This window comes from Chiroxiphia lanceolata, chromosome 9 (assembly GCF_009829145.1).
Source record: "Chiroxiphia lanceolata isolate bChiLan1 chromosome 9, bChiLan1.pri, whole genome shotgun sequence".
NCBI classification, from domain to species: Eukaryota; Metazoa; Chordata; class Aves; order Passeriformes; family Pipridae; genus Chiroxiphia; species Chiroxiphia lanceolata.
The window spans coordinates 18,963,016-18,980,313 of NC_045645.1; the positions used below are offsets into that span (position 1 = coordinate 18,963,016).

Below are 17,298 nucleotides of genomic sequence, written 5' to 3' on the forward strand. Positions count from 1 at the left end.
GATTAATTAAATTGTTCAACAATATGTAGTAATATAAGCCCTAAAGCCCAGGACATTTACTGCTAAAATTTATGTTTGTAGGACCATCATAACGCAAGACAAAAATAATTTCCTAGCAGTTGGAACAGAATCAGCACAGAATCAGAAATGGGGGCCTGCCCTGAACACTTGCAGTAGGATTCAAACAAGTTATGCACCAAATATAAGCTTTTTGTATGGTCTTAGTAGTAGTTCACAGAGAGAGACAACTCCATTAGGTGACTAAGCTCTACTACATTAGGGCAGGATGAATCATCTTCTGAAAATGTCATTCATTACATCTTAAGATGTAATTACTCTGATGATACCACTTGCAGTGATACAATGATACAATGACACAAGCTTTGATGACTAGCTTAGACTAGCACCCTTCTTTTAAAGGGCTCTAGTGAGATGTGATCAATTTTAAGTTTCACTTAAACACAAATAATCTAGCTCTAAAATAGGAATTATACTTTCCAAGAGTCAGAGGGGAAAAAATGTCAAATTGGTAGCAGCATAAGCATTAATATTGTATTTGTATTGCAGTATTACATAGACCTAGACCCCCTTTCCATAGAAGACAACATTTTGCCCCAGTAAGCTTGGGCGCCTCTACGATGCAGTGCAAGTATATGAGAGTGAGCAGATGGAGATGAAATAAATGAGGAGGAGGACAAGGCAACAATGAAATGATTGAGTTTGATATAATGAGTAGCAGTCACAGCACATTAGTTGACTAGTCAGTGTTTACATCAATAATACACTTAATCTTCTTAAAACTGCTTGCTCTATTCAAATTAAGAAGTATTATTGTATGCAAGTTCTTCATAGGTTATGGCAAAAACCTGGGACGCCAGAGGGACACCATGTGCCTAAGGCCTGTAGTTCCTGAGAATTAAAGCCCACATTAGCATATCTACCACTATACTGTCATAATACAAAAATACAGACACAGTTTTGTCAATGGGAAATTACATGAAACACTGGTACTTGAAAGCTCAAATAATGATTATTTAATCTTACCTAAGAAAAACTTAGGAAAAAGCCTACCACTTAGAAAATTACTACCACACCTATGAAGTTATTTTCATTGATAGACACATTTTTGGTAATTGCAATGCTATACAGACTGTAAGCATGGCAATCTTTGGCATAACTGGCTCAATAGAAATCATATGACTAACCTCAGAATGTTGGAATAAATTACTTATCTCATTCACACATTCTTACAATTTCTTTTGATGAAAGAAACCCCCTTTCCAAGGTAATCAACGATACCTTGAAAGACTGATGCAGCAGATTACTAAACAGTAGCTGACATAAGCAGAGCGCTTGCCTATTCATGGTGCAGTAGTCAAGTCGGAAAAAAAAAAATCACTCAGACCTACCTTGTGTAGAACACTGTTTGTACGCATACAGCCAATTTTGTACATAATCCAAAACTAGTTCAGACATTTTATAATGCATGAAGGTTTTACAGACCAATTCTAAAACTCTCTTTATATGTTACTGAATTACTCTCTTTACATGTTACTGCCATTTGAATATGGCAGTTTTCTGCATTGTAATTGGCATTATCTTTTGTACCTTTTTATTACAAATAGTGAGACTAATTAAAATAATTTATTGGCTAAAGATTCTGTATAGTCATTAAAGGAATACTCTTAACGTAAATGATTGCCCACTCCTCAAGGTTCTATGTTATCAATATAAAACTTTCATCAATCTGAAACCCCAGAAAAATGAAGGAAGGAAATGGTGAGCCCATCAAGCCACCTTTCCTTATGCCCTCGCCCCCAACCCCCAGTTTAGCTGCCTTTAGGAACTGGACCCTAGCAGTCCCCAGTGCTTTTACAGACACTATAGACACATTGCTCAAGGATCTGTGAACAACAGCTGAAGTTACCAGAGGGATGGAGATAAACTGAATGAGACCTCTTCATTTGCAAGAAAACTTGCGTGAAAAATCACTTCCAGTCTACTTGCAGGACAGCTGTTTTAGTGGCCAGGGTTGCTGGTCTCTGCCTGGATGAAGCCACTCTCTCATTTTTAAATTCCACACTTAAACAGAAGTATGACTACTTTTTATCTCTGTGTACTTAGCATCATTATCTCTTGCTAATTCCATGACTAGGGAATAAAATATCCTGAGACATTGAAGAGGGGAAATGTAAAACTGTCCAAAAGTGTGTAAAGAAATGAGACTTTGACATGGGATTCTGCATGGAACTGTGAGGTCTCCCTTTCATTCTGATGATTCCTCAATTCAGGGGCAGCTGAGTAGTAAAACTTGCAGAGTTATCTCTTACCTTAACCAAGCTTGACCCTTAGCAATTGTATCACAAACAGGTAAGGTAAACAAGAGTCCACTTTCAATCACAAATCTGTACATAAGATTAAATTTACCCACTTACTAACTTTCTATCAAAAGGGAAAGGCAAATAGGCTAACAAAATAAATTATGCACCAAAATCACTGCATACTTCCAGCTCTGGTTGTAGTTAATGTATGCAGCTCATCCTGGCAGGAGTCCAACACTTCCTCTGTAGCAGTTTCTGCTGGGTCAGCTCACACACAGTAGTGCAGTAGAACTACTTATGTTCTTACAAATTATACCAGACATTTCTCATTAGCATTACACCTGAAACCCCATTCCCAAATTGGATATTATCCATTGCTTCATAAGCTTACAATGAAAAGCATAGAAAGAGCAAGTTTAGGATACCTTTAGCAGTGGTTCAATGGAGAAAAGAAAATCAAAACAAGCCCACAGAATTTAGCAAACAGAATTACAAACATTGTTACCAGGTAGTTGTTCAAGAAAGGTAGAGGTAGAGCTCATTATTTTCTTAGATCACTTTGAAAATTTTAAATATTAAAAATGGACTTTAAAAAGTCCATTTCATAATACTCATCATCCAGACCCAGCTCTTCAGTACCCTGGTGTAGCCCTCAGCATTCACGATCCACAGAGCTACAAGGAATACTTGTATCACGCATTTCTCTTTGTCACCAAGACATTCATGCTTTCACACACATCTCTTCTCTGAAAAATTCCCTTTTTCATGAGGTTGCAGCAAAGACAGAAAACTCAAGAAAGAAGAAAATTTAAGTGACAAAAGGTAGTCAGCTACAAAGACACAAAGCATTTGTACAGCCCCAGGATACTGCCATGAATGACACCAGACCAGTGAAGACACACCTCACAGGAATTTCCTGCACTGGTTTGTTTCATAAAGTTCCACTTTCCATGCCCACGGCAGGATAGATGCTTCTGCACTTTGAGAAGCCTCCACCTTCTGCAGAACACTGCCTCAACACTATCCATTTTGGCTACAAGGCTAAGCTCAGAGTAGGACTAAAAAGACAACCTTTGTCTTACGGCATTAGGCCTGCTCACGCTGAAATATGTGTGTTTCTCCAAATGACTGTATTCCTACAAAACAATTGTTGCAGAAAGCATCCATTTCCATCAGTCATTATTCAGATAGTTTCCTCCTATCAAGGTATCTCTACCCTTGGAGATATATTCAAAACTTTACTTACAAGGCTCTGAGGAATCTGACCTAAAAGTGAAGTCAGCCCTGTTCTGAAACTAAAATTTTCTCTGATTCTGTGAATTGTATTTGATTTACTCCAGCCCAGAGATTTTGCTGTCTTTAGTCTTAATGGTTATAATCCATTCTAATGGTGAGTCACTGCAATTATTGTAATTCACTTGATTATGGTAATTCATATCTAAAAATAAAATCATCTTCCCTCTAAATTGGTGCATTGATACAAAGTGAAATTTCCCATTCACTTACCTACACTGGTAGCAACAAAGATATCTCTTAATTTTCCCCTTTCTAAAGGGACAATACTAAATATATATATATATACACATATTTATATTTATATTTATGCTTTAATAAGGCACTACATAAAACCTGTTACAGGACTGTCTCTTAAAAAATAATCTGAGAGACTACATCTTTGAGTTGGTCGTCATTTCTTATCACAATTACCTTTCAGGCAAAAACTATACTGTCAAGGATTAGCACGAGACTCATGAAGGCAGCAAGGAAGGAAGTAACTTAAACATCGAAAACTCACTTCTGGGAAACACAGCAACAGACTTTGCTGCTTTGAGAAGTGAAGCCTGAACTGAAAGTAGCAGCTGGAAAACTGAAGAGCCAGGGTAATAATAAAATAATAAATAAACCAGATTTTGAAGATTCTTTGTGGTAACTTGGCACCACAAATTATTAATAACCAAGGCTTTTAAGCTCTGCTAAATTAACTTACTTGAGATTGCTTCTCATTTAAAAATATTCTGTGTTTAACAAATTGCTAGACTAAAGAATAAGAAATTTATTTGGTTATAATATGACTGTCACTAAGGTAATAGGGGACACTGTCAAATTATTATGTAATAAAATATATGCTTGTTTGGTTAATACATAACTCTTTACTTTGATCACTGCTTCTAAAAATTCTTACTCATTCAATGCCTTATTCATCCAGCTGGCCAGCTTAACTACAGGCAATGGACTGCACTAAAAGAAAAAAGTGGCAAGTGATCATGTGGGAAAAAATTATTAGAAAAGGAAACGTGGGGAGTGACAGATTTGTGCAATGGCACATTTATAAAGTTGGCAAGAACATCAGAAGTTGAAATTACAGGTTTCTTGTGGGAAAATGCAGTAAGTGGGGGATTCTGCAGGCTCCTGCCAGAGCAAAGGGATTAAAAGGTAGTGGCTCAACAACTCGTCCAGACAGTGAGTACACAGATGTGACAGCAGGAGAGCATGAAGAGATCTGATTATGCAGAGGCAGCCTGGCTCTTCATAGGCCTGGCAGGTGGTAAAGAGGTAAAGAAGGCTGAATCACTGTGACAGAACCAAGGAATATGAAATACCTTCTGGATTCATTTTAGGGCAAGATTAATTGACACCTGCCAGATCTAAGGTTCATATCTCTTTTCTGTTATGACTGCCTACGGACTACTTTTATGGCCTTAAAGCATCATGCAGTTTTTACACTTCTCATATTGCCGGAAACTATCGTTTTTAGAAGCGCATAAGGCTCACTTCCTTTGAAGTGACTGCTATGTGGTAAACCTGTAAATGCAGTACAACTAGCTCAGAAATAGAGAGACGTTAAAATATTATTAGTGTTTGGTCTTTCCTCCCGTCCCTCACATAAGAATTCTGCTGATTTATGGAAATTAAAATCAGTAGGAGACCTGAGTACAAAATATAAGGGCTGGAGAATCATATTCTCACTAAGCCAGTACAAAAATTAACCTTTGGGAAATGGAGTGGACAATTGCTAAAAAGATACAACTATCTTAGGACACAATTTTTATGGCATTAACCTTTTCTTCATAGAGCAATGTCAATATCCAACATTTTGATTACTGCTTCTACAATAACTAGGACAGCATCCAAATTGGATTTAAGCAAATTATTTAGCTTATTAGGCATCCTAATGTCCAGTATTTAATTCCATTAGGAACATTTAAAATTTCAGCTAGCAAAAAAAGGAAAAAAAGCAAAAAGGAAGAAAAGAAAAGTCATCCCACAGAAATGGGAACAATACTGGATTTGTCCTAGATGACCTTGACATTAGTTACACAGCCCAAGTCAACAGTAAGTTAAGGAAAACCCATGTATGATGTATTATATCTGACTTTAAACAATGTATATCATCCAGACAGTTTTAATCATGCACTTTTAATATCTCAACTGTCTTACAATAATGTTGCAACTAGCAACTCCAGAAACAAGGATAACATAAACAGGGAAGCAGAGCAGATTTTGGCATAGAATCTTCCACAAAGATAGAAAAAAAATCTTGAAAGGAGAAATTTTCATTGCTGTTGATACACAGTAATTTAATCGTACACCAGTAGCTATATCTCATTAGTTTTATACAATTAATAGATACTTCTACATCATCTTTTCACTTCAGTTTCTAAGAAAAAGATCACTAGTGTGGGTGTTTTAAGAACTACAGAGTAATAAAACTTATAAACTAGTCGGGATAGTTACACTATACAAATTCTTAGAAATGACATCCACTGTCTAAAAATAGCCCTACACATACTAAAAATATCCCACAGAAAAAGGAAAGTTCAACTACATGCTCATATCCAACAGGTACAGAACTCACAATGCCCTCCCTTCTAGGAGAGCCAGCAGGAGTGATAAACCACAATGCATTCACTGGATACCAGAATTTTTTTTCTCCCTGCATTTCTCATGGTCAGGGCTGAAAAAGTCATTTCCTTACAGACAAGAGCAAAAAGCCTGGGAACCTCATCAGACTTCAAGACAAGTCCAGAAAAAAAATCATTCATTGATAGTTTCCCTCAGAATATAGCTCCCTTGGATCCTACTGTCCTTGGCATCTGCCTGCCTTCTTGTGCTTTGATCTATTTCCTACAAGTCAAACAGGCGTTATGAAAAGCAGGGGAAACAGCACCCACTTCATGTGACTGGCTGCTGCCATCGCCTCAGTCCCAGCAGGAGAGGATGAACAAAGAGGGGGAGGTGGCTCATTTCTGCATTGCCCAGGGTGACTGGCACCGCTCTTATACACAGGACATTTAGGTGCACCTGGTTCTCTACTATACAAGTCTGAAACAATTACTTGCTACAGTGCAAATGCTTATTAAAGTGTTACTGGTTTATGAGAGCTAAGCTCAGAAATCGCTTGGGAAGATTATATTACTAATAAAGAACATTTATTGAATTACTATGCTTTCTCCATTTCAAAAAAGCAGCTGCTTTCCAATGCTTGCCTTGTCAGTAGAAGACATTAAAAAGTTTCATTAGCACAGTTAGTGCTTTTCATCAGCATCAGTTCATTCTCTCTCAGTTGCATGGCTTTCAGTGAATGATTAATATTGAAATCCTCTTCTCTCTGAATGTTAATCATCCTGTTAGATATGGTTGGAAGTTTAGTTTTGAAAGTGAAATACTATACAGATAGCCAGAGCCCCCGCTGTTTCTTACAGAGGACTATTCCTGACTAGCAATGACAGAACAGATCTTTATTATATACATTTTTCATTGTAAATTATTACTAAAATGAGTAACAGAAATTAGCAACTGAAAAGAATTGTGAATTCATTACTTTCATGTAAGGTAATTTCAATCCAAAAGTTACTTAAGTGAACAGCACAGTAAATGTAGGCTTATCAATATATGGCAATAACTTTTACAAAGCTCAGAATCTCAGTTGGCAAACTTTGCTATTTTCACAAAGGAAAAGAAGAATCTATTGGAATGGGAAATTTGCATGCAGTTTTCCTCCATGCTCTTTGTCAGACAATTGATACATCAAACTCAGCAAGATTTTAAAAGGATCAATAATTTTTTTTTCTGTTTTTGTAATGGGGTTAGACACAGTCAGTCACAAGAATTGCTCTGTAAGATGATCTCTATGACATCCTGGACAAATTTGACAACAAAGACAGCCTAAGCAATTCACTTCCTAGTTCAAAACTCACGCATTTTCCTAAAGCAACTTATTGGTGCCACCTGTTAGGATTGTATTTTTATCTGAAGTCATAAACCATGAGTAGTTAATGGCATACAAGATTAGAAGAAAACAAGCTTTCTGTCCCCAGACTCCAAGAAATATGCAGGATAGTCAAAAGTATATTTTCCCTAAGTTAAAATGCGCCAAAGGGCTACTTTGAATTGAAGGAACAACACTCCACCAAAGACAGCCAAAGTCACTTGAAAGCTATGGAGTAGGGTTTTCAGCTGTAGTTTATTTATTTATGAATTTAATTTTCCTATTAAATCTCTGTATAACTTTTCTGTTTCCAGTATCACCGCAAGTTCATACAACTGCAGTCCAGTCACTCACAAACAACTACTTTTGGCATCTATGCTAAATACCTTACCCAGTTTTTAAGACTGTTGACAAGCTACTTAGATACTGGAAACAGAAAAAAAAATAAAGTGGAGAAGAAAATAGTAGGCTGAGAAAATTATACAAAAGAGAGATTATAAATAATGTCCTTCTTAGGCAGAAAATAAATCCTTAAAACCCAAAGGGTAAAGGAGAAACTAAGATTGACCTCCTGCTGTTGAATCAGCTCTGAATTGTCTGAGTCATCTTGATTCTCAGCTATAAAAAAGCTCGCAATTCAATGGAGAATAAATTGCATAAGGAGCTCTGCAGAGTGCATAACCAAGGCAGAAAGAAATATCAGCCAGGGTCTCCTGAGAAGCATGAAAAAAAGATATTGCTGTATTGTTATAAAACATATCCCAGAAAAAACTCTAAAAAGGACAAAGCCTATCAGTGTAGTTAAGCGCAGTTCAGAGCTCTATGCTAAGTCAGAAGTCCCTTGCACATTAAAGTAATTTTTTCACAAAATTTAGGTAGGTCAATAGGTAGTTGATGAACGTAACTCTGAGGCATCTGAAGTACACAGAAGACAATATTCTCACAGGTACATGTATTAAAGCATCTGCCCACTGCCAGAGTTAATAGAAGTCTAATTCCAAAAGTTTATGACAGGTGAAAGAGTTATACCTGCTGTAGAGATTCTAGTATGTATATTTATATGCAAAAGTGGGAAAAAACAGAAAAGAGAAAACTGGAAACACTCTGATAATATAGATTGTTTAAATTACTAAATGATAGTAATACACTTGGTTAATTTAGTATGAGAATGCCTAAGCCTAAAGTTGCAGAAGTGTGAAAGATTAGCAAAAGTTTGCACCTGTTGATACTAAGAAGTTACAAGATTAGACCATTAGATTTAGGGTCATTAAGACTGAGTCCAGCAGGCAGTTAGACTGCCTTGTCCCAAGTGTTTCCCCCAAAGAGAGAGAGCAAATGTTACCTCACAGCTGTTACCTGGACATCTGTTTTCAGCATATATGTTAGAAAAAATACTTCACTTATCAACAAATAGTTAAAAGATCTCAGAGAAAGCAGAAATAAATCAGGTTTTGCATAACAATGAACAGGGTAGGGAAAACTCACGTCAAAGGAAAATTGAACAATACCTTTGGACAATAATTGTCCTTTGGAATCTAAAGTTATAGTCTGTCATAACAGCTGGATGAATTGGTACTGCTGGAGAAACTAACTTAAGATATTATATGGCTTCGAGGAGGTAAACCTCAAAATCTGATGCTTACATTAACTTCTTTAATGAAAAAGGTACTGTTAAAACAATAAATAAACAAGTGCAGCAACATGCCATTAGAATTCAACGTCTGATACAGAAGACAGGTATAAAGGAGACTGCATAAATGATGCATTGAACCAGCAGAAGCTCTTAACAGCAATAGCATGTAACAGATGTTTGCACAGTTCAGGTTCTGCCATGCAGATTCAGGTTTAAGCTTGCAAAGTCTTGCAGAATTTACATTTTTTCCTCCAGCTTGAATAAAGACATGTGAACTTCTAGTTCTATCCACTAGGATCAACAGATTAAAAGAGGTTCATCTCTTTGAATTAGACTAATGAAAGTATCTGAAACAGATGACAGAACATCCAAGTGCATCTTTTCTATCATTTGTGAATTGGATAGGACAGAAACATTTGAAAACATTGACAGTAGTAGTTCTTAAGACTGTTCAGTAGAGAAAAGCTGACATTCTGATAGGTATAAAGCTTAGTATCACAAGAAGAATCAAGTATACAGAGACCCTGCTTCTCTTATCAATGAAAGTTTCTGTACATCTTATCAGATGATTTCTTTCTCAAAGTTAGAAATTAATTAGGAAAAAAAATCACTAGTGTTAAAAAGGGCAAGAGTACAGAAACTAGATCTACCTGTTCTGACATCAATGCTTAGCAGTGTTGAGCCTATGCTTGGGAGCAAGCTCTAAAAAGTGCAGAAAACCTTATTCTGCCTTGTTGCAAGAGAGAAACTACTCTGTTGTAAATAACTCTGATCTCTGCAGTTTCTGTTACTCCTAACCTGCAGGCTACTCATGAAAAAGTAATATTTTTCTAAAGAGCATGAAATAGAACCTGACTAACATGTATGTAACTATTCCCTGCTGTAACTTCCAACAAGCACATTCACATCTCTCTCCTGGGCTAAGGTACTTACTGACCATCTTTCACAGTTTTCACAGTGCTGCCCCTGCTTAGCTCCCAGTCAGGAGAGCCAGGCCAAGCCTTGGCTGAGGGCTAAGCCTCTGTTTAACCACTGCTGTAGAGCTCAGGAGAAAGTGCTGCCAGGACATCAGTGGCATGGGGAGCTCAGACACACTTCTCTGAGAAGCAAATTAGGACTTGTGTACAGTCCTGTGTCATACCCTGTATCCCATTTATACCCGCTCAAATACTCTACTAGTTAAGACAATAAAGGCTAACAGATCTTCAGGAAAGCAGATTTTTACTGTGTTCCATGCAAAATAAATTCTTGAAATACAGGCTGAAAAAGCCACACACTTAGTAGCCACTTAGTACTGTGCCTCTGCAAACAAGCAGTTTCTCTGACAGATAGCCCAGTCCTATAAACTTTGTAGACACATCAGGTCACTCTAGGCAATCACCAGTGAGTGACCACTACTGCCACTGGCACCTCATGGCTGCCTTTTAACAGTAGGGAGGACTTGGTCTTGTGGCTCTGTGTCTGCAGATACTTGAGCCCAAACCTTCTTTTGCTCACAAGCTGCAGTCCAAGTGTAAGCACAATTGTTGGCTGCACAATGGTTGGCTTATCATGCTTTTTATGTACGTGAGCTGACTAATTTCTTCTGCTAGAGAAGTGAGGAACATATAACAAGGCTTTTAGAGGAAGGCTAAGAAAGCTCACAGATCTTTTAATCACCCAAATATCTAAAATTAGGTGTTCAAATATTGCATACTTGTCTTATCCAGTTGCTTAAAAAAAAAGAATTAAAAATTATACATTTGGAACATCTTTTAATCCTGAAATTATGTGACAGAAATAATGCCAGACAATGAAGCAATTTTCAATCCACATGGAAATAACTTCCAAAATGTGCTGATAAAAAAACCCCCACCTTAATTTATTTAAAAAGCAAAGAAGAAAGACTCCATGGAGAATTAAAATTTCTTCAGAAAAGGTCACTTAAGTCATAATGTTTACACCATAAAAAACTTTTGCTTAACATGCTGCTATTTTCTCTCTCAATGTATGACATCCTCCACTCTCCATTTATCAGATAACTCTAAATGTATCACAGAAGGATCTATGCATCCCACAGGAACAAAAGCACTGGTTTCCCAGCACTAGTATGAGGTAAGGAGATAGGTACTAAGACACAGAGTCTAAGAAGGAGATTCACAGGGGAATCTTAAAGCTCCATAAGTTTTACTTCTGAAGTCCAATACCAAGCACCACTGAAACCCCCAGAACAACTGCTACTAAACAGATTGCCTGAAATTCAGGAATAACAATGTCCAGTTGCCTCTGCACTAAGGCCCAAGTGGCACACTCAATATGGCACATGAAGTCTGTGGCTGAGCAGAAAACTGAATGCAAATCCCCCACTCTCCCTCAGCATAAGAAATGTTTATCTGAAGATGTTCTACTTTGATCTGCAGTCCACAGAATCCAGTGACATCAGTGTGTACATGTAAGTCAGGAAAGATTGTGCTGAAAATACAGTTTAATCGTCTCCCTCAGGCTCCCTCATACCAAGTCAGCTGGCAACCCTGGAAGAACCATCAGGATTTTTCATTATAATTAGCATGCATTAAAAGATAAGGAAAATGGTGCTGAATTTTTTTTCATGATCCAAATGTTTTAGATGTAGAAATGCTTTAAGAGAAATGAGAACAAAGCCTCTGCCAATATAAATGGGTACAACTACCCTAAACAGAATTGCCAGTGTAAAACATGTCTTATGAAGAGTTCCATTCTCCTCTACACCAATATTTTATTGGGTTCTGCAAGATATATATTGTTATATAATAATATATTTGTTGCAATATAGTTTTGTCCAAGCTTGCATCTAGCTTGAAATGGGACAATTCCACACCACAGGCCTTGCATGACTGCAAGGTAACACACACCTAACTGCTAGCATAAGTTTTACTGCAGGTACTAAGAGGCTGTGTCTGCCAGCCCCACACACTGCAGTGCAATTGAGTGTGCCCCTGGCCACACACAGCTAGTCTGTGCAGTATCCTTATCCATACCCCTAGGGATCTAATCCTAGGTTAGCACAAACAGCAGGGGTATAGTCACAGCAGCCAGGCACTCCAGAATCCCTGCAAGTGGCAAGTTCTGCTGAGTTCATGGTGGGGCTGAAGCGAGCCACCATAAAGGCAGATCAGACAGAACCAACTACACCCAACTACATCTGTGCTGTGCTGCAGCTCCAGCTACACTGCAGGGCAGACGTAATTGGGTTGACTTCTGCTATAAACATGATCTACAAACACCAGAGTAAAGAAAATTAATTGTTTATAGTACCTCAGTAAGAAGTGTCAAAAATAGAAGAAAAAGAAACTGTTTTAAATGGTGCTTAAGTTACTCAACATGCATTATCCCAAAATGTTCCTAACAGACACTGAACAACCTTAAACAAAGCCTTGAACTTCAGTTCCTTTGCTCCCGAACTCTATAATTAAAATAATGATACTTACTCTCAAATGTAAGGTGGTTTAAGAATGAAAACAATTCTAGACTCATGGACTATTGTTATCAAGATTTAATCACTAATATTTATGTGGGTCCACCTCAAAAGTACTTCGCTCCCCTGGATTCTGGCACTTTAGAACACCACCATCACTTAAAATGAAATTGAAGGCATATGGACTCCATTCCCTCTCATGAAAGAATTGGAGAAAAAAAGTACAGTATAGGGACAGGAATTTTATTCACAGCTGCCGAGATCACCAACTGCAGAGAGCAGACCATGTTGAGATAAACATAAACATGCTGGTAGCTGTTGAGAGCATTTTCTTAAAAAAATATACTCAAGGATTTAGCAATGTATCTACAGTATTTTCTTACCTCAACTAATATCGAGCATGGCAACGTCATGTGGTTTCTCTGAGACTGATGCCCGGGACTTGAAATCATGTTCACCTGTGAAGGAAACAAAGTATATTGTGTCCATCTATAAGAAGCTATCCTTGTTTATAATAATGTGCCCACAGCAAACTAGAAAAGGCCTGCTTAAAACACAGGTTTGTACCAAAATAAGGAATGGCGAGCATTACAACAGAGAACTGTTCATGTGCATTTCCTTATTCCAGTATGAAAGAGCTTCAAGCTAATTTAGAAGTTACTGTTTTGTTAAATTGATTAGAGCCACTTTTGTTCCTAATAGCAGTATCTATAAAAAGATTTTTACTTAAAATTATATTAAACATATCCCTGAATACTTCAACAAAACAAATCCTTGATCTCTTTTCTGCAGCGCTTTTCTAATTCTATTGACTTCAAAGAAACTTTAGCACGTTCTTAAAGTTTATACTAGAGGACTTTGCTGAAGAGGCATTAGTTGAAGGCTTAAAAATGTTCAAAACTTAAATATTAATCTACCAGGCTTCTACAGAAGCAAGGGAACACAGGACTAAATGGAACTGCCAAGCCGTGAAGTCGTGTCTTGCAGTTTCAATACAGTAGATCTTTAGTTCTGAAGGATCCACAAATTATTTATTCTCTTACAAAAAAGTTAAGATCTGCTGTTAAAAATAAAACAAACTGAAAAAAGCAATAACTGCCTAAAAGAAAAGCCTGCCCTACTAATCTCTGCCATAGGAAAAGTAGAGCAGAGAACAAAGTACTCTGGATGTAATGATACTACGAATCAGCCCATGACTGATACAGTAAATTGACTAAAATCTCTAGAGAAGCTAAAATCTTCAAGAATTAGAAAACTTCTAAATGCTGGGTAGTCCCTCTAGATTGCTCTCTTCTTCCTTAAAAACACCCCACAAAACCAACAACCACTACTGCTCTGATTACTTCATTTTTAAAACTCTACTTGTAAAAGCTTCCCTCTAGGCTCTTCCTAAAAGGTACTGAAATAGTCCATTAGCTGTCTTCTTTTTTTCTCAGCTGTTCTCCTCACTGTTCTTCACTTATGTCTCACCATTCTCTCATTTTTTATATGCTCTCTCCTTCGAGTCTCCTGTGTTCTCCCTCCAGTTTATTCTTTTCACATACTCCCTTTTAATTCAGTTTCTTGCATGTAGCACATCTTTCAGCATCTTGTATCTCCTTCTCTCTCTCTTCCATGGCCTCCCAAATTCAGCTTTGATTCCCTTTCTTCCTCTGATGCCTTACTAAGCTGCAGCTGACTCTTCTCTTTCTCCCTCCCATGCCCTGCCTATGCATGTGCATATTTTATACAAGGCTTGGGGCTGAAAAGTCCAGGAGGCAGCACACTAAAGAGAAGAGAAAGCAGATGCTTCCAAGCAATATCAGAAAAACAAACTCTGCTTTGTGTGTGCAGCCCAGCTCCTAGCAATGCACCAAGCATCTCTGATGCTCTCCTCCCCCCGTGAAGGTGGCTGGGGCAGCCTGACACTGTGCCTCCCTCCCCTGATGAGTGAGTCAGTAGTGATGTGGAGGCAGAAGTGTTGCTCTGTTCCATGAGACTTATGCATACACCAGCTGGGGTCTCCCTGGGAGATTTTTTGCTGTGACCCTGGGCATTTTTAGCCCAGTTGTTGGTGCTATAAAACACAGCAGCAGTTATCTGCATTCAGCTTGTGTTTATCCAAAGCTATGAACAAAAAAGCACTTCATAAGGAAGCAAGTATGGCATATGTTCTTGAAGTCTCTCTAAGATCATTAGAGGCTGAACTTTTTTATCAAGTAAATAGAAAAGGTTGCTCTGCTGTTGATCAATTACTTGTATGCATACAAGGCCAAACTCTGCAGTTCATATCCCATTCAAATCCTCACTCAGGCAAGAGTCCCAGAGACTCCTTGACACTCCATTATACAGTTACATAATATAACTATTAATAATGCATATGGAGATGTGCATGCACAGCTACTGCACAGTGGGACTATAGGCTCAGTTCATTAAGGAGACATCAACATAGCAGTTACTTATTATTTAATGAGTGTTAACAATACATTAAAGAAAAGGGAACCAGCTCCGAGCATTAAGGACCAATATGTGGCTCCTCTGCAGCTATTACCTCAAGAACAAAAAGGGCCTAAGATTCATTGTCTCCAACATGGCATCAAAGGAGTGACATGTTCTTGATAATTTTATGTAAGTACTGCAGATGTGTGTCTGCCAATGTGCAAAGCTTTCAATGCGCTGAAATTGGGATGAACTCTAGAGCCTGAGATGTGTGCCAGAATTTTTTCTTTCAATAGCATGGAGATGGGCACTGGTTGGAGCCTGGAACACTCTTTATACAGAATAAACACACCTGATATGTGAAATTGCCTTTCTAGAGGTTGCTGCTATGAGTTTGGAGGAAGATGAGTGAGCCTGAATGAGGCATCAAGAAGACATCTGTGAGAGAACGGCTGAAATGCTACAAGCATCCCTATAAATATCTCCTGTTAAAGGACTAGTTCTGTTTTAGTGATATGAAGTCTTTTTATGTAACTAGTTACTAGGTAGCCTATGAAACAGTTTCTCTGGCAGTACCGCCCTGTATGCATTAGGCAGTCTGCCTCCCTCCAGCTGCAGTTCTGGGGGTATGCCTAACAACAACCTACAGGATCCCTCTCCAGACAAGCCTACCCCTGCCAGATGGCATCACCGCTAGACTACGGTGTCATATTCACATCGGTGCTGTTTTGGGAAGAAAGCTGGCAAGCACACACCTCCAGGAGGAGCTCTGGACAAGAGCATTTTCCCTCAGCAGCAGCACCCCCCTGCAGTTCTGAATGTGGCAGGTCAGGAACCAGAGGTGAATTTCACAATTAGCACTGTAGGCTGAACATCCACAGTTTACACAGTTGTTGCAAATCTGCTCTCAGTGTTTCTGATTACATTTGGATCAAAATCCATTCAGTTTATATCTCTCCTCAACATGAGAGAACTGCATTCATGTTTCTAGGGTGAGTTTTTCATAGAATCATTAAGGTTGGAAGAGACCTGTAAGACAATCAAGGCCAACTGTCATCCCAGCACTATCACTGTAACCCCTAAACCACCAACTCTTAGCTGCTGTCTAAAGGGGGTAGGAATTTGGCAGCAAGACCATGGCCGAAACAGCAGAAAGTTTTTACAAAAAAGCAGTCACTGCTCTGTATATTGCCTAAAAATCAATTCTATAGACAATTTCTAGGCATGTCTACTGATCCAGGTACTTCAGGTTCACAGGGAGACCTCCTTTGAAGACATGACATCAACAATGAACTCTGGGAAACTCTAAACAACTTTCAATGTAAAAAAGTAAGATGCCTAGAGTTTAATAACTTCCAGTTACTCAGGAACAGAAGAGGAAATACTTGGGCTTACAGCTTGAATATGACTTCAAAGGATTTATTTAATACCATATTTCTGCCACAGCCAGAAAAAAGAACTCAAATATCCTTAGTTCTGAAACTGAGTCCCCTAATCTCACTATTTTTCCACATCTATTATCTGCAGTTCACATTCTTATGTCTGTCTTTCAGCATTTTTGGTGAAAGCCAGTGCCAAGCAGATTTAAGACACTACTGTAACATTCCAAAATGTCTGCTTCATCACAGGTTTCCCTATAACTTGGAGTTTACCTAAAAATACAAATGGCATCTTCCATGTCATTTGTCTCTTTCCATTTATGGGTGAAGTTCCCCTATACTAATGCAAAAATACTTACCAATAAGCAGGAGATGTAAGATGCACTCTGAACTAAAAAAAAAAACAACAAACTACTAAAATGCATATAGAGCTCACTAGAACTATCAGTAGAACTTACATTCTCCAATGAGGTAAAAATGTAGTGGCTTGCAGAAGGTAAACAGAGCATGTGTCTGTTCTGCCAAGCAAACAGGGATATAAGGTCACTGTGCTATGAAGAAAATCGTCATGGTAGGAAACCATTTTTATGTGCCAAATCTATATAGTCTTCATAGAGGTAATGGAGAATAGAAAAGATTATGAAATTTTAATGACAAGAAAGAGAAAGAAATATAAATTCTGTAAGAATAGGTTGCTATCAGCTGAGAGACACATGAGAGAACAGTTGTGAATCACCCTGATGAGAGCAGGAAATGGCACACTTGGCTGCTTTTGCTACCTGAAAATTCACGAGTGCCACTAACTGGTGAACCTTAGTAATGAACTCAGATGCTCTGAAGCCCAGAGCAGCTACTCGCTTTGCCACTTCCTCCAAATAACCTTCCACCTCACAGTGTATTGATCC

The 17,298-nt window shown here is 38.1% G+C and overlaps 1 protein-coding gene across 2 annotated transcripts in view; it reads right to left on the bottom strand.

Annotated features, from left to right (window-relative positions):
• PLPPR5 (phospholipid phosphatase related 5) overlaps window positions 1–17,298 on the bottom strand; it is a 149,855-nt gene that overhangs the window by 85,004 nt on the left and 47,553 nt on the right. For both annotated transcript variants that reach the window (XM_032697143.1, XM_032697144.1), the window contains exon 3: window positions 12,980–13,054. In XM_032697143.1, the coding sequence (XP_032553034.1) occupies window positions 12,980–13,054 (75 nt within the window). The remainder of the gene's footprint in view (window positions 1–12,979; window positions 13,055–17,298) is intronic.